Genomic DNA, 22,593 nt, shown 5'->3' on the forward strand with positions numbered 1-22,593 from the left:
CATAACATACTGTGACCTTCCTACCAAAAAGTTCTCAATCCAGTCACTAATTTCCCTTGGTAATCCATGTGATCATACTTTCGACAACCAGAGTAGGTGAGGTACTGAGTCAAATGCTTTTTGGAAATCAAGAAATACTGCATCTACCTGGATGCCTTGGTGCAAAGCTTGTAGTATGTCATGTGAGAAAAGTGCGAGTTGGGTTTCACATGACTGATGTTTTAGAAATCCATGGGCTGGTTAGCATTGAGAACGTCATTCTGTTCAAGATACGTCATCACTGTTTGATCTCAAAGTGTGTTCTAAGATTCTATAACAAACTGAAGTCAAGGATACTGGACGGTAGTTATGTGATCAATTTTATTACCTTTTTGTAGAGAGGTGTGACTTGTGATTTTTTCCAAGAACTAGGCAAGGTTTTTTGGTCAAGAGATCTATGACAGTTTATAGTTAGAAGAGGGGCTAACTCAGCTGCAAATTCAGCATAGAATCTGAAAAGGATTCCATCAGGACCTGGAGGCTTCTTCAATTTTGATGATTTCAACTGTTTCTCAACACCACTGATAATAATACTTATTTCATTCATCTTTGCACCGGTACGAGGATTAAATTGGGGCAGTTTTCCTGGGTTTTCTTTTTAAAGGAACATTTTAAAACAGAAGTAAGCATTTCAGCTTTTGCTCTGCTACCCTCAATTTGTGTCTCTGTCTCCTTCACTATGGACTTGACACTAACTTTGGTTCCACTAACAGCCTTTACATACAACGAATTTCTTTGGGTTTTGTAAAAGTTCACTTGACAATATTCTGCTACGGTAGTCACTGAAGACATCATGCATTGCATGCTTGACAACCAAACGCGTTTCATTCAGCATCTCTTTGTCTATAGTCCTATGCTTTGTTTTACATCTATTATAATTCTTTAGAAGTTTCTTTACATTGACTGCATAACATGGATGGTCCCTCCCATTATGAACTGTTCTACAGGGTACACTCCTATCCAGAGCATGCTGAACCATTCTTATAAACTCAAGGCGGCCGGTGTGGCCGAGTGGTTCTAGGCGCTTCAGTCTGGAGCCGCACGACCGCTATGGTCGCAGGTTGGAATCATGCCTTGGGCATGGATGTGTGTGATTTCCTTAGGTTAGTTAGGTTTAAGTAGTTCTAAGTTCTAGGGGACTGATGACCTCAGATGTTAAGTCCCATAGTGCTCAGAGCCATTTGAACATTTTTTTATAAACTCAAGCCATAGTTCCTCTGCAAGTTCCTGCCCTATTCTGAAAGTTTCAAGTTCCTCACTGAGATATGGCACTACTGATTTTTTATCTAGTTTACTGAAAATATATACCTTTCTGCTTGTTTTAGTTGCCCTTTATACTTTGGTAATCATTGTTGTAACAGTTGTGTCATGGACACTGATACCAGTTTCAATGTGGACATCCTCAAAGAGATCAGGTCTATTTGTTGCCATTAGATCCAATATATTTCCATTATGAGTTGGGTTCCTAACTATCTGTTCGAGGTAGTTTTCAGGGAAGGCATTTGATAAAGTTTCATGGGATGTTTTATCAGGCCCACCACTAATGAAACTTTAATTTTCCCAATTGATTGTTGGTGATTAAAGTCTCCACCAACAATTACAGTACGATTGAGGAACTTTTGTACAACTGAACTGAGGTTTTATCTGAAGTTTTCAGATACATCGGGGCATGAACCTGGTGGATGGTAGAAGGATCCAATAATCATTTTATGCCCACCCCTGATACCAAGTCTTGCCCATGTAATCTCACACGCAGATTCAATTGCTACCTCGGATTCGAGTTCTTGTCTAGTGCGACAAATACACCACCTCCATTTCAGAATTGCCTATCCTTTTGATATACACTTAAATTCTCCCCCAAAATCTCACTGCTATCAATTTCAGGTTTCAACCAGCTTTCTGTGCCTAGTATCATGTGAGTTTCACTGCTTTTCATGAGAGCTTCAAAGTCTGGCACTTTGCTGCGAATGCTACAGCGAATGTTTATAGCGCACACAGAGATATTTGACCAATGGCATTCCCCGCACTCAATGCACAAACTGAACATGAAGAAACTCCAATACGTATTAATGTGGGAAGTATCCTCCACCATCCACTTCACAGTAATTTGCAGAGTACAGATGTTGGCTTCCAGACACAGTAGAACATGGACACTGAGGAGTGCTGCTGTCATCCTGTTCACTTGATCTGTAAAGTTGATGTCCAATCTGCTACACGTAGAATCATTCAGACGATGATAACTTCTTCACCATACACATGGTCAACTGTTACCTTTGTAAAGGTGCACTCACTGCATTTGTTCCAAATGAAAATCTAAATTGGAAAGTTGGAAGGGGATTTGAATCCAGCCCCTCTCAAATACAAAGTCCACCATTTCCAACAATGTTCAACTTACTTGAGTGTTTTCAACACCAATGTAATCCTTAACTACAGCTGCCGATCATGGGCAGATGTAGTCAGAGTATATCACATTATCTCTTTTAAAATAGCAAGAATTGTGGGCACAACACGATACGAACTTCAGAATCTAGTTCTACATTTGCCGATCGTCCGAAGGTTCAATAATACAGGACGTACGTATATAAAGCCAGGAACACTTTAAATTAATTGCACAAGCACTAAACATTGTACAGATGTCATACATATTGCATTTTGAAGAGAAACTCTAAAAGTTTTTTTTTTTTTTTACAAACATTTGATATGCAAACCATGGCTGACCCAGCAGACATCAATACCGTAATCGAATTCTTGCCATACCCGTCCCAGTATGGCATCGTTGACTGTGGCAGTCACTTCCCGTATTCTCTCCGAGAGCTCTGCTACATCATGTGGTAGAGGCGGTACATACACCATATCTTTAATGTGTCCCCATAGAAAAAAAGTCACATGGAGTGAGATCTGATGACTGGGGAGGCCATTTCATGAAACAGCTTCCCCTTCTGTAGCATGACTGGTCCATTGATGCAGCAGCTCCATGTTCAGGTACCCATGAACTTCATGATGAAAATGGGTTGGAGCCCCTCCTGCTGAAAGATGAACAGAGAGTCTGACTGCATTTGAGTCATCAGCCTTAGCTGTACGATCATTTAGTAATCGCGAATGCGTGACAGAGATGATAGATAAACTCCAGTGGAAGACTCTGTAGGAGAGATGCTCAGTAGCTCGGTACGGGCTTTTGTTAAAGTTTCGAGGACATACCTTCACTGAAGAGTCCAGCAGTATATTGCTCCCTCCTACGTATATCTCGCGAAGAGACCATGAGGATAAAATCAGAGAGATTAGAGCCCACACAGAAGAATACAGACAATCCTTCTTTCCACGAACAATACGAGACTGGAATAGAAGGCAGAACCGATAGAGGTACTCAGGGTACCCTCCGCCACACACCGTCAGGTGGCTTGCGGAGTATGGATGTAGATGTAGATGTAGATGTCCAAGTAGGAATATCCAGTGACAGTGCTGCCGGTGAAGAAGAATGGCCTGTACAGTTTTCAACGGGACAAGGCACAAAAAACATTTACCTTTGGAGAAACATGTTCAAATTCAACGTATTCATGTGGATGCTTTGTACCCCAGATTCGACAATTATGCCTGTTCACTTTCCCATTAGTGCGAAAAGTGGCTTCGCCGCTAAAAATTAAGCAATCAACAGTGCCATTCCCATGCTCATTCAATTGTTGCAACTGCGAACAAAACTCAAAACACTTGACTTTGGCATCATCATTGAGCTCCTGCACTAGCTCCAATTTGAATGGTTTTATAGACAGCTTCTGTCACAGGACTTTCCACACTGTCACTGTAACCATTTTGAGTTCACAGGATGCACGACGCACCGGTTTCTCTGGACTCCTTATGAAAGTCTCTCGTACACACTTCAAATTCACTTAACTCACACTGGGACATCCGCTTCTCTTTGCTGGGCACAAGCAACCTGGCGTAACGAATTTGCTGTACCAGTGGTAAATGGCCTTCCTTGTTGGTGGCTTCTTACTGTACTTGGTTCTAAACATCAGTTGAACAGCTGTACACACTTGTCTTTGTCGAACTCCAACACACAGAAAGCTTGCTCTATACCTGAACTTGCCACGTTTGCGACTAGCACTGACTATCAGCAAATTACCGAACTAATGAAAACAGTAATGACAGAGACAGTGATAATAATAATGTTATTGTGTGCGCTCTATTTATGCCATTTGCATATATATAAAAACATACCTGTACGAGCGAGGACTTTTCAGATCGAGAACATTGCTCGTGTAATCGGCAAGAACAAATGGCAACACAGGGTACTGCATTAGGTCATTGTAGGAACGCCCAGCCATTTTGTTCAACTGTGACAAATACTCCCAGTTTGTAAGTAGACCCTCTCTCCACAGATGAACTGCATCACTCAAGCTGTCTGCCGCTAGACGATTTGGCAGTCTGCACTGGGCGAGCTCATTTGCAAATGCATCACGCTCCTGTAACAGAACACACAACTTCATCACAGAGTTTGATGTTTTTACTTCATAGCCACATCCATGTGTTTAATACACACAACAAAGGTTGCTGAAATGTAAGATTTTTGAAATTAGGAATTTCTCTGTAATACTGAAGAGATAATTATGGGTCAAATAAAATAAGAATAAACAAGAGTAAGTAGAAAACTTGCCAAGGCTCTTGAATGATGTGAGGCAAGACAGTGAAAGATGAAAAATAACAATGAAAGGCTAGTAACAGACAAAATGTGAATAACAATAAAATATTAAAGCTAGGAAAGTTAGAAATTTAAGAGGTCAGAGACAATGAAAGGAACAGACTGAAAATAGAGGGAGAGATGAACACAAGAGATTGTTTCAACAAAGATTACAAGTCACTCATCAGCTGCAAAAGAAAACCTTCATTTGGTTTACTTTACCAGTTTCAACAGTTTAAACTGTCATGAAAGTTTAAACTGTTGAAACAAGTTTTCTTGTGCAGCTGATGACTGACTTTTAATCGTTGTTGTAATATTCTGTATATGGTGAATTACAGCTATGAACAAAATCATAAAACAGATTGTGACAGAGGTAATGGAGGAGAAACAAAGTGAGGGGTTGTGTGTGTGTGTGTGTGTGTGTTGTAATGTAATAGATCAGGACGAATTAGTTTAAGATCATGATACACATTTTTTAGTAAACAAGCAGATTCACATTGTATTCTGTATATAAATGCTACTTATTGCAACTTTTATTTTCCTCTCACTGTGACTATTAATTCGTTATGTTTTATGCAAGTATAATTAACACCATTACTACATAAATTTATGGAAGCTTAGTTAAAGTGGAATAATGTAAACATAATCACCACTGCTTGATTAACTGTTTTTTTACAGCCTGGCATCATACTTCGCACACAGTGAAACTTAAGTCACGATTTGTATGGTAATCTATGAATGAAGTTGCTTTTCCAATAATCATTTATCACTCCCAGCTCCGTAACTATCACTGAGGTGCTGATCTATTTAATAAGTGCAACTGTGATTAAAAAATTTTTACAGCAATTTATGATATCTTATAGAAAATGTATACAAATCTTCGGTGTATACTCAAAGTCTTTTCTAGCTCTTGTGTAGTGATACTTATCACTCCAAAGAAGTGACGTGTATCCCATCTTTTTACCAAAGAATGATAGCCGTAAATGAAAATGCATAATACTCATAAATGAAAACTATAAAACAACCTGTCATAAGTAAGAGCACAGATATTGTGAGAGACTATTATTTTTATTTGCATGTGACGAGTCATAATGCGGGACAATGTGCATCCTCAAGATGTGACAGCAATTGCGACAGCTTAAAGGACATACCTGCTTGGATGCAAAATGTAATTTCTGGGGATTGACGAGCTGCTTTGAAGGGGTGCAGAAGCCATTAAGAAGATAAATATAGACTTTTACCAATTAAGTTTGCCCTGTGTTAGAAAATAAATGAAATGTTCTTCCAAGATTCACTTGACATTCTTTGTTGCACTGTAGCACTGAATGTTAATAGTGACAAGAAGTCTTATTTTAATGACAACATCTGATTGAAGAATCGATAGATGGGTTATGAACTCAAGATGGATTTCTTGCATTATTTAACATTATAACTGCGGTATAGCTTAAGTCAACATCTACAGAAGGGTAGCTGGATATGAGTCAGACATAACCATAAAAGTGCCACAGTCAAAAAAATAAAAAGGTAGAAGCAATAGTATGTCCAATGGACTACCACATTTGTGGAACCCTAGTGTGGGATGCAGATTCACTTATTGATGGAAATGTAACAGACACTCAAAATATGTAAGAAATCAAAGATGATGTGACTTACCAAACGAAAGCACTGGCAGGTCGAAAGACACACAAACAAACACAAACATACACACGAAATTCAAGCTTTCGCAACAAACTGTTGCCTCATCAGGAAAGAGGGAAGAAGAGGGAAAGACGAAAGTATGTGGGTTTTAAGGGAGAGGGTAAGGAGTCATTCCAATCCCGGGAGCGGAAAGACTTACCTTAGGGGGAAAAAAGGACGGGTATACACTCGCACACACACACATATCCATCCACACATATACAGACACAAGCCAATTTATAAAAAAAAGTAAAAAATGTTGAATGACAGGTGAGGTATGAGTGGCGGCAACTTGAAATTAGCGGAGATTGAGGCCTGGTGGGTAACGGGAAGAGAGGATATATTGAAGAGCAAGTTCCCATCTCCGGAGTTCGGATAGGCTGGTGTTGGTAGGAAGTATCCAGATAACCCGGACGGTGTAACACTGTGCCAAGATGTGCTGGCCGTGCACCAAGGCATGTTTAGCCACAGGGTGATCCTCATTACCAACAAACACTGTCTGCCTGTGTCCATTCATGCGAATGGACAGTTTGTTGCTGGTCATTCCCACATAGAATGCATCACAGTGTAGGCAGGTCAGTTGGTAAATCACGTGGGTGCTTTCACACGTGGCTCTGCCTTTGATTGTGTACACCTTCCGGGTTACAGGACTGGAGTAGGTGGTGGTGGGAGGGTGCATGGGACAGGTTTTACACCGGGGGCGGTTACAAGGATAGGAGCCAGAGGGTAGGGAAGGTGGTTTGGGGATTTCATAGGGATGAACTAACAGGTTACGAAGGTTAGGTGGACGGCGGAAAGACACTCTTGGTGGAGTGGGGAGGATTTCATGAAGGATAGATCTCATATCAGGGCAGGATTTGAGGAAGTCGTATCCCTGCTGGAGAGCCACATTCAGAGTCTGGTCCAGTCCCGGAAAGTATCCTGTCACAAGTGGGGCACTTTTGTGGTTCTTCTGTGGGAGGTTCTGGGTTTGAGGGGATGAGGAAGTGGCTCTGGTTATTTGCTTCTGTACCAGGTCAGGAGGGTAGTTACGGGATGCGAAAGCTGTTGTCAGGTTGTTGGTGTAATGGTTCAGGGATTCCGGACTGGAGCAGATTCGTTTGCCACAAAGACCTAGGCTGTAGGGAAGGGACCATTTGATGTGGAATGGGTGGCAGCTGTCATAATGCAGGTACTGTTGCTTGTTGGTGGGTTTGATGTGGACGGACGTGTGAAGCTGGCCATTGGACAGATGGAGGTCAACGTCAAGGAAAGTGGCGTGGGATTTGGAGTAGGATCAGGTGAATCTGATGGAACCAAAGGAGTTGAGGCTGGAGAGGAAATTCTGGAGTTCTTCTTCACTGTGAGTCCAGATCATGAAGATGTCATCAATAAATCTGTACTAAACTTTGGGTTGGCAGGCCTGGGTAACCAAGAAGGCTTCGTCTAGGCGACCCATGAATAGGTTGGCGTACGAGGGGGCCATCCTGGTTCCCATGGCTGTTCCCTTTAATTGTTGGTATGTCTGGCCTTCAAAAGTGAAGAAGTTGTGGGTCAGGATGAAGCTGGCTAAGGTAATGAGGAAAGAGGTTTTAGGTAGGATGGCAGGTGATCGGCGTGAAAGGAAATGCTCCATCGCAGCGAGGCCCTGGACGTGCGGAATATTTGTGTATAAGGAAGTGGCATCAATGGTTACAAGGATGGTTTCCGGGGGTAACAGATTGGGTAAGGATTCCAGGCGTTCGAGAAAGTAGTTGGTGTCTTTGATGAAGGATGGGAGACTGCATGTAATGGGTTGAAGGTGTTGATCTACGTAGGCAGAGATACGTTCTGTGGGGGCTTGGTAACCAGCTACAATGGGGCGGCCGGGATGATTGGGTTTGTGAATTTTAGGAAGAAGGTAGAAGGTAGGGGTGCAGGGTGTCGGTGGGGTCAGGAGGTTGATGGAGTCAGGTGAAAGGTTTTGTAGGGGGCCTAAGGTTCTGAGGATTCCTTGAAGCTCCGCCTCGACATCGGGAATGGGATTACCTTGGCAAACTTTGTATGTGGTGTTGTCTGAAAGCTGACGCAGTCCCTCAGCCACATACTCCCGACGATCAAGTACCACGGTCATCGAACCCTTGTCCGCCGGAAGAATGACGATGGATCGGTCAGCCTTCAGATCACGGATAGCCTGGGCTTCAGCAGTGGTGATGTTGGGAGTAGGATTAAGGTTTTTTAAGAAGGATTGAGATGCAAGGCTGGAAGTCAGAAATTCCTGGAAGGTTTGGAGAGGGTGATTTTGAGGAAGAAGAGGTGGGTCCCGCTGCGACAGAGGACAGAACTGTTCCAGGCAGGGTTCAATTTGGATAGTGTCCTGGGGAGTTGGATCATTGGGAGTAGGATTAGGATCATTTTTCTTCGTGGCAAAGTGATATTTCCAGCAGAGAGTACGAGAGCAGGACAGTAAATCTTTGACGAGGGCTGTTTGGTTGAATCTGGGAGTGGGGCTGAAGGTGAGGCCTTTGGATAGGACAAAGGTTTCGGATTGGGAGAGAGGTTTGGAGGAAAGGTTAACTAATGAATTAGGGTGTTGTGGTTCCAGATTGTGTTGATTGGAATTTTGAGGTTTTGGAGGGAGTGGAGCTGGAAGTGGGAGATTGAGTAGATGGGAGAGACTGGGTTTGTGTGCAATGAGAGGAGGTTGAGGTTTGCTGGAAAGGTTGTGAAGGGTGAGTGAGTTGCCTTTCCGGAGGTGGGAAACCAGGAGATTGAATAGTTTTTTTAGGTGGAGGGTGGCATGCTGTTCTAATTTACGGTTGGCCTGTAGGAGGATGCTCTGAACAGCCGGTGTGGATGTGGGAGAGGAAAGATTAAGGACTTTTATTAAGGATAGGAGTTGACGGGTGTGTTCATTGGCTAAGTTGATGTGTAGGTGAAGGATTAGGTGGGGGAGGGCAATGGATTGTTCAGTTTGGAACTGGTATAGGGACTGATGAAAGGAAGGGTTGCAGCCAGAGATGGGAACTTTAAGTGTGAGGCCTTTGGGGATGATGCCAAATGTTAGACAAGCCTGAGACAATAGAATACGGGAGCGTAATCTGGCTTGGGCGAAGGCATGTTTGCGGAGGGAATGTAAATAAAACTTAATGGGGTCGTTGTGGGGGTGTTGTGAGGGTGACATGGTATTAGAAGGTGGAAAGTGTACCATGAGGCTGAAATGAAAATGAAAATAAAAATATATGGGGAGAGATAAAGGTGAACTGGAAAGTAACTGGAGATCTGGTGTGAAAAAGGTGAAAAGGTGTTGGTTACAGCTGGGCTATGTTGGACTTGGGTTGGTAGACAACGATGTGCACAAAGGTTAGGTGGTTGTGTTGCCGCCAAAACACGTTAAAGGACGGAGAAATTCGGGAAAATTTCGAAAAAACTGCGTGTAATGTATTAAAAGGAGTGGTTTTGTGATGGTAGATTATGAAAATGAGGCTAACAATTGTCTGATGAAGAAATAATGACATTAAAACCTGTGGGAAGCGGCTAAAAATTATCAGTGATGTGGGAAAAACGGAAATGGAAATAAAGCGAAAGTTATAAGTTATTAGAAATAGCCAAAATGGTTGTTCAAAAGGTGAAAGGAACTGTTTGTGAACTAGAAACGGTGGATTTTATAGCAGCGGTAGCGTTGAAAGCGGCAAAAAAAATTTTTTGGTTATGGTTTGGAAGTGGGTTACGTATTATTGAGTATATATAGGCGGGATAAAATTGTATAGCAGATTACGGTAAAAAGGAGAAGGTGAATACAAAGTGAGACTACTGGCAAAAACACAAAGAGAAAATAAGACGACAGGAAAGATTTCGAAATGCAACAGTGACAATAACAAACGTAATTGTTGGGTTCAAATTAATGATATTAATATAATACAGGGAAACATTCCACGTGGGAAAAATTTATCAAAAAACAAAGATGATGTGACTTACCAAACGAAAGCGCTGGCAGGTCGAAAGACACACAAACAAACACAGACACAAGCCCTTGGCTTGTGTCTGTATATGTGTGGATGGATATGTGTGTGTGTGTGTGTGTGTGTGTGTGTGTGTGTGTGTGTGTGTGTGTGTGTGTGTGTGTGTGTGTGCGCGCGGGTGTATACCCGTCTTTTTTTCCCCCTAAGGTAAGTCTTTCCACTCCCGGGATTGGAATGACTCCTTACCCTACCCTCTCCCGTAAAACCCACATCCTTTCGTCTTTCCCTCTCCTTCCCTCTTTCCTGATGAGGCAACAGTTTGTTGCGAAAGCTTGAATTTTGTGTGTATGTTTGTGTTTGTGTGTCTTTCAACCTGCCAGCGCTTTTGTTTGGTAAGTCACATCATCTTTGTTTTTTGATAAATTTTTCCCACGTGGAATGTTTCCCTCTATTATATTAATATGTAAGAAATCATATTGACAAAGAAAGAAGCATTGGACAAAAAGTGATAAGAACAATTACTGAATCAAAATACTTGAGAAGAATATACTATTTTACTCGAAGAATTATTGTGAAATTGTGCCACTGCCCTTTGCAATTGGATAAAAAACTGATTGAAGAAAGAAGTGTTCAAAACCGAGGAAAATATTAAACCCAAGAAATATAATGAGAGTCATGAGGCCCCGATAGAATTATTAGAAACATTTGTTTGGAATCAGGGACAAATTAAAATAAATAACTACCAAAATTTAAATTGGAAAGAGGATTTTTTTAGATTATTTTCAAAACCATTATCAAAGTGTTGGGATGACACAAAAAAGCAAATGTTGTTCCGAGCTATATACAAGGGGATCCTGACAACTGGGAAACATCTCATTTGGAAGGCTTCACATTGTGGACTGAATTCCAAGAAGATTTTTTAAAAAAGTATTGGTCATCCAGCTCACAAAAAAGTCGGCTCTTCAGTTATTAGATTCTCATTATTCTGGATGTATATTACAGGGAAAAAAGTTTGTGGATATTCCAGTTTAAAGAACACTTTTTCCTGGGTGGAAATACACTATACCCCATGTGAAAATATGTTTTATCTATGTTAAGTGAAAATATACTTCCCCTTTTAGCTGTAAAACTTGTCAATCCTTTGAATAGTAAAAGTTTTACAACCAGCAAGGAACTTCCTAGCACATCAGGAAACAAAACTCAGCAAAAAACAACACTTTTTGAAAAGATCTTTAATGCACAGCAACATGCACACTGCATGTTTTCATATTACAGAATTATGAATAAGAATTCCATCTAATACAGCACAATAGCTTCAAAAACAATGAAGTCGAGATTGCCCTGCATGATATGCTTTTGTCAACCAGTCGTAGCTCATGTCATGTGACCTCACCAGCCAATGATAGCAGATATTCAGATTATACGTCACGTGACATAGCCAGCCAATAGCAATATCACTCTTAAATAGCACAAACCCACAAATACGAAAAGTTGATGATTAAATTAATATACATTCAGTATAGCTACAATAAAAACTAAGCTTTCACATATAATATTGGTTGTCAAACATTTTTTTGCTTTTTTTCCCCAAGGGTGTGGTTAAGCCGAATCCCAAGAGCACTGCTTAAATGACAGCAGCTAAATATTTCTGACAAGCGTGATTATAAATTTCACTGGTGTGCACCAAAAATTTTGTAATCACCTGGCTGAATACATGTCCTGTCTAGTGATTTGACATTCCCACAGAAAAGCCAATTATGTGTGAAATTGCTCAAGAACTAACCTCAACACTTTGGATAATTATACTTTTTGCCATCACTATTGCATAATTTGTAATCTATGAAAGATCTAAAGTAAGTATGAAAAACTAACCTTGCGGACTGGTCTTCTTTAGCATGTGTTACCATCTAAGATACATCAAACACAAATGTGCTGGGTCTTCTAGGCCCAAAAATTTTCTATGTGGCTAGTCCTCTAAGTGTTATGATTTAAGAAATTCTCTGCACATTCTGACACACAAAATAATTCATCGTGCAGGAAAGGGAATTTACTTTGAAAGTAATGCTTCTCAAACAACCCTTCACAATATTTTCCAGTGATCTGTTAGAAATGAGGGGCCCAGTAGAAAAGGGGCACATGCCATCTGCACAGTGATTTTGTGATTTTGGTACAGGAAGACAGACGTAGCCATCTAGTATCACAGAGGAGAACTTCTAGCACAGTGGCATGTGCCTCTTCCTTTAAAGAGAGCATATTATATTTGTTGTTATTCAGGATTGGCATATACTCAGTGGAAAAGAGGCTCATAACAACAGTATCTCTGTGTCTCATGAGTCGATTCATCTCATTGGTTGACTTGGTTTCAGAAAGCCAATCAGAAAGCATTTTACAAATGTTTTTCATGTGTTTCCAAGACGGTGGCAATAGGTGTTGCTATTAATGTTACTCATGAAGAAAATGCAACAGTACTTGTAAAAAAAAAAAAAAACACCTAAAGGAAATGAGTGGAAAGATAATGAAAGGAAGAGGTTAAGAAACAATGTAAAAGAATATAAATTCCAAAAAACAAGATTGTGCCCGAGAAAGTGTTTCATAGTGCCAGTGATACATGCTGCAAAACTAGTTTCTGCAAATACTCAACACTGAATGAAGAACAGAATGAGGCAACAGTTATTGAGTTTTATTGGTTGGGAGATTATAATATGCAAAATGCTTATTTATTTGGATTAATGTGGTCTAATAAGTGCAAAAAAGTGTATCCAAAGAAGAGGAAGGATCCAACAGTAAGCCAGAGGAAGGTTTCTTTCAGGTATTTTATTGGTGACACTCCAGTTACTGAGGTTGAAGAGTGTAGGACTGCATTTTTAGCTGTTTATGCCATTTCTGTTAAAAAGATTGTCCGTAGCAATGAAGAATGTGATGCCAAGAGTCATGAATCTACAGCACATGTATCTGTACATATACCTAGACAGGATAGAAGAGGCAAGACTCTAACAGACCTCATGCCATTGATAACGAGAGAAGAAATAAGGTTAGAAATCACATTGAAATGTTTCCAAGATACACATCACATTATAGTAGAATGCAGAATCCAAACAAGTCCTATATAACCTCTATTCACTCGATTGCTGGAATGTACCACTTGTACTGTGGAGATGTTAAAAATACACATGAAGTCCCAGTGAAACACATGTGTACGAAACCATTTTCACCACGGAATATAATACTGGTTTTAAATTGCCATCAAGTGATAAATGTCATACTTGTGATTCTGCTAAGGCACGTAATAACACCGAATCCACAGACATCAAACTACACCTTGAGAAACCTGAAGCTGAATGGAGTGCTCTGAAAAATGACTCAAATGAGTCAAAACAGGATGGTAGTGATGCACTTTTTTGTACATGGGCTGACAACAAGCACTGCCAACACCATATGTTTCGACGGAAATAGTTTTTATATGAGACAACTTTGGACATATAATTTCCGTATTCACCGTTGTAGTGATGAGAAGGCAGCGATGTGTGTCGGTCCGAGAATGTTGCATCTAGGGGGGCCAAAGAAGTAGCTAGCTGTGTTTTAAAAGGCTTTAGACATGGTGAAGGAAGAATGTCATTGAAGGCTCATCATTTATTGTGATTCGTGTGTTGGGCACCATAAAACTATGTTATCCTGTGTCTGTGGTTGTACCTCCAAGATACAAAGAGTTTTGATGTTGTTGAGCACAAATTTCTCCTCCCTGGTCACGTGTTCCTGCCATGTGACAGGGTTTTTGGAGTTACTGAGAAGCTGAAAAGAAAGACACAGGCTGTGTACACTCCAGCAAAATGGGTTGAACTTATAAGAAAGAGCAAACAAAAGAACCCATTCATTGTGGTTGAAATGAAGAAAGACAACTTTGTGTCTTTGTCGTATAAAATGAACAGTATCGTCAAACATAATTTTACTGTTGACAAAAAGCCTGCAGACATCAGAAACTCAATGCTGTTTAGATTAGTGAGTGGTGAACATTCTGTATATGTCAAATATTCACTCAATCAAACTGAGAAACCTGAGCGAGTTAGTTTACAGAAGTGTCGTGGACAATTTACGAAGCTTGCAGATTGCCAGTTAGTTCCAAGTATCCAAATGGACATCAAATTAAGGCAGCAAAGTTCAAAGACCTTCAAAGTTTACTGCAATTTGTGCCTACAATATATTCAAGTTTTTATCAGTCACTGATAAGTGATGGTAGTGACGATACAATGGAACAGGAAAACATTGATGGGGAGTTTCATTATTAATGACGTGCTATGCAAAGTGCCTACATGTCAAGGATTTCATTTTCTGTACTTTAAATTGTAATAAAGTGGCCTAATATTTAATAGTATTTGCAAAACACTATCTAGTAACTTTAACAACAGCAGGAGGTCACATTACTATACAAAATCATAATTCCTTAATTCCCATTTCCTGACACAACATATTCTGTTGGCATGTGCCCCTTTTCCACAGCACCCTTCAAATGTAAACAGTTGCGATGTCATGCTCATCAAAAGCAATTTATTGTTATGAAGTATTGCAAGGTCTTTGTCCTAAAGCCTTTGACACATTTTGCTGTCCGCGAACACTTTTGTGTGCACTGTGTATGGTTGTTATAAATGGGACATTTTCTTTGTAACTAAAGTTTTATTTTGGTGTTATTCTCTCATTTATGTTTTATTGCTGCAGTATTATTCTGAAAAAGCAGGCTAAAGTGAAATTCTTTGTTAGCATATCAGTTCTTACCAGTCAAAATTACAAAAATTAACTGAAAAACCTAACACAATGAAAAATTCCCAGAATTCTGAAAAGTTTCTGAAATTCTAAAAAATTCCCACATTTTCCCCAGCAGCTGCCCTGGGGAGTATACACCCTGTTGTTATAATCACAGGTGCGGGTAGTTATAAGAAGTACATAGAACAACATTTAACAAGATCAAAATATAAGTGATCTCATAGAGGAAAGTCATTTGGTGATTCTATCTTATCAAGTGCAGAAAAAGGTTTGGTATTGTGGTTGGAAAAACGTAAATGAACTATTAATTTCTATACAAGGGGTGATCCAAAAGTTCTGTTCAAAGGCCATACAGTCTAGAATCAGTATACCAATCACGGTGAGCAATAAAGCAAAGACGCCTGTTTGGTAAAAAACCATTCCCTGCCGCACATCCGCATCCGACAGGAATCAACAACACTTCATGGCCTTTTTTAAAGGACCTAATGCATGATAATTGCATGGGGAGAGATCAAGACTATAGGACAGATGCCTGAGCATCTCCCACTTGAGTTGGTGTAACTTCTGCATTACAAATTTGCAATATGAGAACATGCATTATCACAAAGCAGCAGCACCCTTCATCTACAGTGATGGTTTTCAACAGACATGCTGCCCCATACACATTATTCATTCTCTGATGGATTTCTACCGGTATTTGTAAAGAATAACAAATATGAATGACGCAATAATCCCTTGCCTACATCTCCATGCTTACATACCTACGTTCAAAATGTGCTATGTTACGTTGAGTGAGGAGAGTTTATGAGTACATAGCAGGACACAGTTATCACATGTGCAAAGTAATATTTGGTGTGGCAAAAGCAGGGAAACCTGGAAGCTATCAAGATAGCAAAGGTGCACACTAACCTTGGAAGACTGAAAAGCAACAAGATATGTTCTTCCATTCAAAAGGAAAATCTCCAATGCTCTCTCTTGTAGCTGGTATCTCCGATTGTGGATTTCACACACGTCTTCGAAGTTCCATGCTGTCGAAGAGAGATCGACTTCATCAGGCGATAGCTGCCACTGGAATACAAGAAAACTTTGAGTTAGTCCCGATGATTTTAATTATAGGTGTTACAAACATTTTACAAGTTTAGATGAAAACAAATGAGGATCAATGACAATTTCACAAGCAGTGGGTGAAATCTTATCTCTCAATTACACATCTAAATTTCTGCCATGCTAAATTTCTGCTTCATGTTGATAGTTTGTTCACAGAAACTAATTTTAAGGCAATACATTAATTGCAAAATGATTACAAAATGTTACTACAGAATAAAAATATAGCTGCTCATACACAAAATTTAATATTAATAAAATGTAAAAGTAATTTACCTCAAAACATACAATGTGCAAATCCTCTACAATATCATTATTAAATTAAAAATACATGTAACTTTTTGGTGAAACTGTTACATTCTCTTCCAGTAATTCTTCTATCAACAGTAGCAGTAATATCTATTGAAAGGTTAACCAAGCATTGTTTTGGTGAGCCAAGATCCATGTTACATATATCTCTGCCTTTTAGTTTATAATAAATCTTTACTCACATAGATAGCTGTGACTGGGCATAAAGTTTTAATCTGTATGGTGGACATTTGAAAGTATCTTTGTGATGAGTACTTCTTGAAATGATGACTTTCAAGTGTATGGTGGTTATCTCAGAGGAAAATCAAAATTTCATAAACATATAGAGAAAGAATGTTTAGTATTTTTAAATATTTAAATAGTGGAAGACACGAATCTCTTTGCTGGGCCACACACATTTCTGATGATTTCATTTTAAAGCATTAAAAGTCTAGTGTTGTTGGTTGATTCTGAAGTAGACATGGTACACTACCTTTCTTGTGCACATTTTAATGGTACTAAATACAACACACATTACAAATTCTAGCCTCTTCAGTTTATTTACTAAGAAGTCTACATGTGCCTTTTGTCTAGATTTAAGCCTATAAAACTTCATATGGCTTAATTCAGTCATTCCCTGATCATTACAAGTTTTTTTACTCCAACAATTTCTGATGAAATAGCTCTAAACTGGATTATATCAGTTTCGTTACATTCTGTTTCACTCAGTTTTGATGACACCAGGATTCCAGGTCTTCTGCAATATTTTGTAAACTATCTGTGATTTATTTTTAGGATATCATTTTCAATGAGCACTGAGCTGTCATTTGCAACAAAGTCTGGATGAACATCTATATTTAATGGCAAGTCATTACATACGGCAGAAACAGATGCAGACCACTGTTGTAGCTTGTGGCACCCCTTCGCAAACTGTCTTCCAGTCCGAGAAATAATTGCTTCATTTGCAGTTATAACCACCCTTTGTTTCCTCTGAGTTAAATAAGAGTTCAACCACTCCAACATACTGCCCATGATATTTCTGAAGTTTGTAAAAAAATAATGCACATTCACTGAAGTAAAATATTGAGAAGGTATGTACAGGATAGAAAAATATTTATTTATTTGTCCAAAATAATATAACACTGAGAAAATTTTCAGTAAATACAAATTAGCAGTTATCTATCAGAAAACCTTGTGTATTTTCAAGCAGACTTCTGAAGAACTTAAATCTTAGTTTGCAAGTTGACCAACAGGAATATTGTGTGGATTTGTTGTCAAAATAGCAGCATCAAGCTAATAACTTATACTGTCCAAATTTCAAAGCTACTGGTGCCTAGTGTTTTTCATAAAACTATGTTCAGCCACATGGCTGGCTTATTACACATTAGCAAAAGGTATGAGAAGATGCATCTGAGACAGCCTGTAATGCCTTTCCTGCTAAGCCAGTGGCCGATTTTCTTGCCCATTCTGAAGAAGTGCAGAGAGCAGGTATGCTAGCTACTGGGAGCTCAAATGTTGGACGGGTAATGGAGTCTCTCAGAGAAATAGTGGGCAGATCACAAAAGACTGCCAGTGAGCAATTGGTATGCTTGCTGGTAGGTCTCATCCAAGATGTCGAGAAGGCTCTGTCGGTTCCAATCAAATGCACTGTGTGCAACTGGTTGCACATAGTGGCTCTTTTCATTGGACATCATGATGCTTGTTGTTCTGGCTCTGAGTCCATCCTCAATTCTCTCAGTGGCTGGCTGAACTGGTGGAGACAGCTAGCATCACATATGGGGTGCAGGTTTAGATTAATATTGGCAGCATTGTAGCCAGAGTCAATCGTGGTCCTCTGGTTTGGAGCATAGTGGGGGAGTAGTATCAACCTGCATTATCAGCCACCTTTGCAAGGGCTACATGTGCAGATAGGCTCAGCTCAGCAAAGAAATGGGGGAAGGAGATGGATGGTGAGATGGGGAGGATGAGGTGGACTGAGAAAAGAGGGAGGAGGAAAAGAACAGTAAGGAGGTGTACGGGATGGACAAAAAGTGTGGGGAACAGGAGACAGAGAGAGAGAGAGAGAGAGGGAGAGGGAGGGAGAGAGAGAGAGAGAGAGAGAGAGAGAGAGAGAGAGAGAGAGAAGGAATCATGTTGCCTGGACAGCATCAATATGCCTGCAGGGGCTGCACCCGCAAATTGGCATCGCTGAGCAGAGATGGGAAGGGAGAAGATGGATAGTGACAGATGGTGGATAGAGCTGAACAGAGAAATGGGAGAGGAGGAGATGGTCAGAGAGAGGGGAGCAAAGGAGATGGTCAGAGAGAGGGGAGCAGAGGAGATGGTCAGAGACAGGGGAGCAGAGGAGATGGTCAGAGAGAGGAGGTGGGGGGGGGGGGGCAGACACGCTAGGCATGGAGTTGGGAAAGGTGGGAATGGACAGGGAAGGTAAAGATATACACTGGGGGGGAGGGGGGGGGGAATAAGCAGGAAGCAGGTGGAAGGGGTCAAGGGGTAATGGCCAGGTGGAACAGGAAGAGGGGCAGTAAGATATGAACAGAAGGAAGGCAGGCAGGCAGGCATGCAGATATGGATAGGGGGGGGGGGGGGGAGATGTGTGGTCACTCAGAGGGGTAAAGGAGATGGACAAAGAGATGAGGAGGAGTTGGAGACACAGAGTGGTAAGAAGGAGATGGAAACATAGAGTTCGGACGATGAGGTGGGCAGAGCGATGAGAGGAAGGAGGAGATGTCTGAAATATATGTGTCAAAAGATTAACATTGTAAGGAAAGGATATACTGCTACTTATCGCGAAGATGACACATTAAGTTGCAAACAGACTTAAAGACACTTACACATTAGCTTTCAGCCACAGCCTTCATCAGAAAAAGAAACACACACAAACATTCATTCACATAAGCAAGCACACCTTGTGCACACACAGCCACTATCTCTGGCAGTTTGGAACAGAATGCAACTGCCAAATAAAATGGAAGCAGCAATCTAGAGGAGGCGGGGAAAGGGAGGGGATAGTGGAGGAAGGGAGGGGGAGGGAGCGAGTGCTGTATGACAGAGTGTGTAGAGACTAGACTGCCAACAGAAACAGTGTTTGGAGGCTATGGGGCAGGGATGGGGGAAGAAACAGGTGGGGGGGCGGGGGGGGGGGGAGCCAAAAATGAGAAGAGTGGGGAAAGATGGGCAGGGTGTTGGCAGAGTGTGGGACATGAAGAGGGTGGGAAACAAAAAAAGGGAGGAGGCAATAGGGCAGAGCAGGTGGAATCTGTTGGGTGGAGGGTGTGGAGACAGTACGTTACTGCAGATTGAGGCCAGAATAAATTCAGGATCAGAGAACGTGTTGTATGGATAACTCCCATCTCTGCAGTTCAGAAAACCTGATGGTAGAGTGGAGGATACAGATGACTCGGGTAGTGAAGCAGCCTTTGAAATCAAGCATGTTATGTCCAGCTGCATGTTGTGTCACAGGATGGTCTACTTTGTTCTTGGCCACAGTTTGGCGATGGCTATTCGTCCTGGTGGACAGCTGGTTGGTGGTCTTCCAATATGTGTGCAATGACTGCAACACAGCTGCTTTATAACATGGCTGCTTTCACTAGTGGCTTGGCCTCTTAACAAGATAGAATAAGCGTACATGACAGGACTGGAATAGGAAGTGCTGGGTGGGTGGATTGGGTAGATCTCACACCTGGGTCTTCCACAGGGGTATGATCCTTGTGGCAAGGCACTAGGATTGGGAGTGGCAATGGGATGGACTAGGATTTTGTGGAAGTTGGGTGGGTGACAGAAAACCACTGCTGGAGGGGTGGAAAGGATCTTGGGTTGGATGTTCCTCATTTCGGAGCTTAATGATACATAATCAAAGCCCTGGCAAAGGATGTGGTTCAGTTGTTCCAGTCCAGAGCGGTTTTGGTTGATGAAGGGGGCACTCTTTTGTAGCTGGTTCTTGGGAATGGTGAAAAGACTGGCGGTGTAAGGAGAAATGGTAAAGGAGATCTGTTTGCTGAATAGGAATGGCGGTGGTGACTGTCACTGAAGGCCTTGGTGATACCCCCAGAACACTGGGTAGGGAGTTCTTGTCACTGCATATACACCACTCCCAGGCAGCCAAGCCGTATGGGAAGGATTTTTAAGCATGGAAGAGATGGTAGCTGTCCAAAAGTTGCTAATCCTGGTGGTTCGTGTGTTCAACGTGGACAGAGGTGTGGATAGAGCCATCAGAGGAGACTAGGTTAACATCCAGGAAGGTGGCATGCTGGATTGAGGTGGTCCACATGAAGCGGATGGAGGAAGTGTTACAGTGGTGAAGAAATAAAGATAGGCTGTCTTGCCCCAAATCCAGATCATGAAGATATCATCAATGAACCTCAAAAAGACTAAGGGTTTGGCATTTTGGGAGGTTAGGAACGTCTCCTCTAGATGACCCATAAGCATACTGGCATAGAAGAAAGGCATGCCGATGCTCGTGGCTGTGCTGCAGATTTGTTTGTATATCTTCCCTTCACATGGGAAATAGTAGTGAGTTGGGATGATGTTAGTAAGGTGTATGAGGTACGAGTTAGTGGGTTTGGAGTGTGGAGGACATTGGGAAAGGTAGAGTTCAGTAATGATAAGACCATGGACTGAGGGATGCTGGTATATAGGAAGGTGGTGTCAACAATGATGAGTAGGGATCCGAGAGGTAAAGGTGTGGGGATGGTAGAGAGTCAATGATGGAAGTGGTTGCTATTTTTGACTTGGGAGGTTAGATTATGCGCAATTGGTTGGATGTGTTGGTCAATGAGGGCAAAAATTCTTTCACTGAAGGCACAATAACCAGCCACAACAGGGCATCCAGGATTGTTCGATTTATGGATTTTGGGGAACTCTTACACTGTGGGTGTGCAAGATATCATAGGGGTGAGGAGGAAATAGATTCAGGAGAGAGGTTCTGGGAAGGACCTAAGGCTTTGAGCAGGGACTTAAAGCAGGGATTGGAGAGTTATGTTGGACTTCTGGGATGGGATCACTCGGGCAGAGGTTATACATGGAGGAGCCAGAAATTGGCAAAGACCTTACACCAGGTAGTCACTACAATGCATAACAACAGTGGTAGAACCTTTGCGTGCAGCTAAGATGATTAGGTCAGGATTTGTTTTGCGGTTGTGTATTGTGTACAGCAGTCCTTTCTTCTGCTACAGGACATGGTGGTCATGCGGGTGTAAGGTGTGCTTTCTTATGTGAATGAATGTTTGTGAGTTTCTTTTTCTGATGAAGCTGTGGCCAAAAGCTAATTGTGTGTGAGTTGGTTGAGATGTTTGCAACTAAACATGTCATCTTTACAATAAGTATCAATCTATCTTTTCCTTATATTTTGATGTTTCATCATGGAATTTCAATAGTTTGATAAATGTATCGAATGCATACATGAGCAAAGCTGTGGGGAAAGGCGTCTGTGTGTGTGTGTGTGTGTGTGTGTGTGTGTGTGTGTGTGTGTGTGTGTGTGTGAGAGAGAGAGAGAGAGAGAGAGAGAGAGAGAGAGAGAGGACGGAGGGAGGGAGGGAGAGAGGGAGGGAGAGAGGGAGAGAGGGGGGAGAGAGGAGGAGGAGGGGGGAGGGAGGGAAGGAGAGGGGGAAGGAGGGGGAGGGGCGGGACAGAGGGAGGGAGGAGGAGAGAGAGGGGCAGGAGAGAGGGAGGGAGGGGGAGAGAGAGGGGCAGGAGAGAGGGAGGGAGGGGGAGAGAGAGGGGCGGGAGAGAGGGAGGGAGGGGGAGAGAGAGGGGCGGGAGAGAGGGGTGAGAGCTAGGGGGAGAGAGGGGCAGGAGAGAGGGGGGGAGAGAGGGGCGGGAGAGAGGGGGGGAGAGATAGGGGGAGAGAGGGGAAGGAGGGGGGAAGAGGGGGGAGAGAGATAGGGGGAGAGAGGGTGGAGAGGGGGGAGAGGGGGAGAGGGGGAGAGGGAGAGAGGGGGAGAGAGAGGGAGAGGGATTGGATGTTGTCAAACATGAATCACTGTTTGAGAAATATGTGGCATAACACAATCAGCATGCTGCTACATGTTTCACTGGCACAGCGTACTATTCTGGTAAAACTGGTTTGTTCCACATCACAGCAAGAGTTCACAGTTATGACTCATGGTACATGCAAGTCACTAATGTAAACTGAAC

General features: G+C 41.7%; 1 protein-coding gene across 1 annotated transcript in view; it reads right to left on the reverse strand.

Annotated features, from left to right (window-relative positions):
* The window catches only part of LOC126194954 (lysosomal-trafficking regulator), a 304,398-nt gene that overhangs the window by 79,204 nt on the left and 202,601 nt on the right, over window positions 1–22,593 (reverse strand). Inside the window, exons 22-23 of the mRNA XM_049933343.1 lie at window positions 15,976–16,134; window positions 4,255–4,499 (exon numbers count right to left, since the gene is read on the reverse strand). Of these exons, the coding sequence (XP_049789300.1) occupies window positions 4,255–4,499; window positions 15,976–16,134 (404 nt within the window). The remainder of the gene's footprint in view (window positions 1–4,254; window positions 4,500–15,975; window positions 16,135–22,593) is intronic.

The sequence above is a fragment of the Schistocerca nitens genome, chromosome 7, assembly GCF_023898315.1.
Source record: "Schistocerca nitens isolate TAMUIC-IGC-003100 chromosome 7, iqSchNite1.1, whole genome shotgun sequence".
In the NCBI taxonomy this organism is placed as follows: Eukaryota; Metazoa; Arthropoda; class Insecta; order Orthoptera; family Acrididae; genus Schistocerca; species Schistocerca nitens.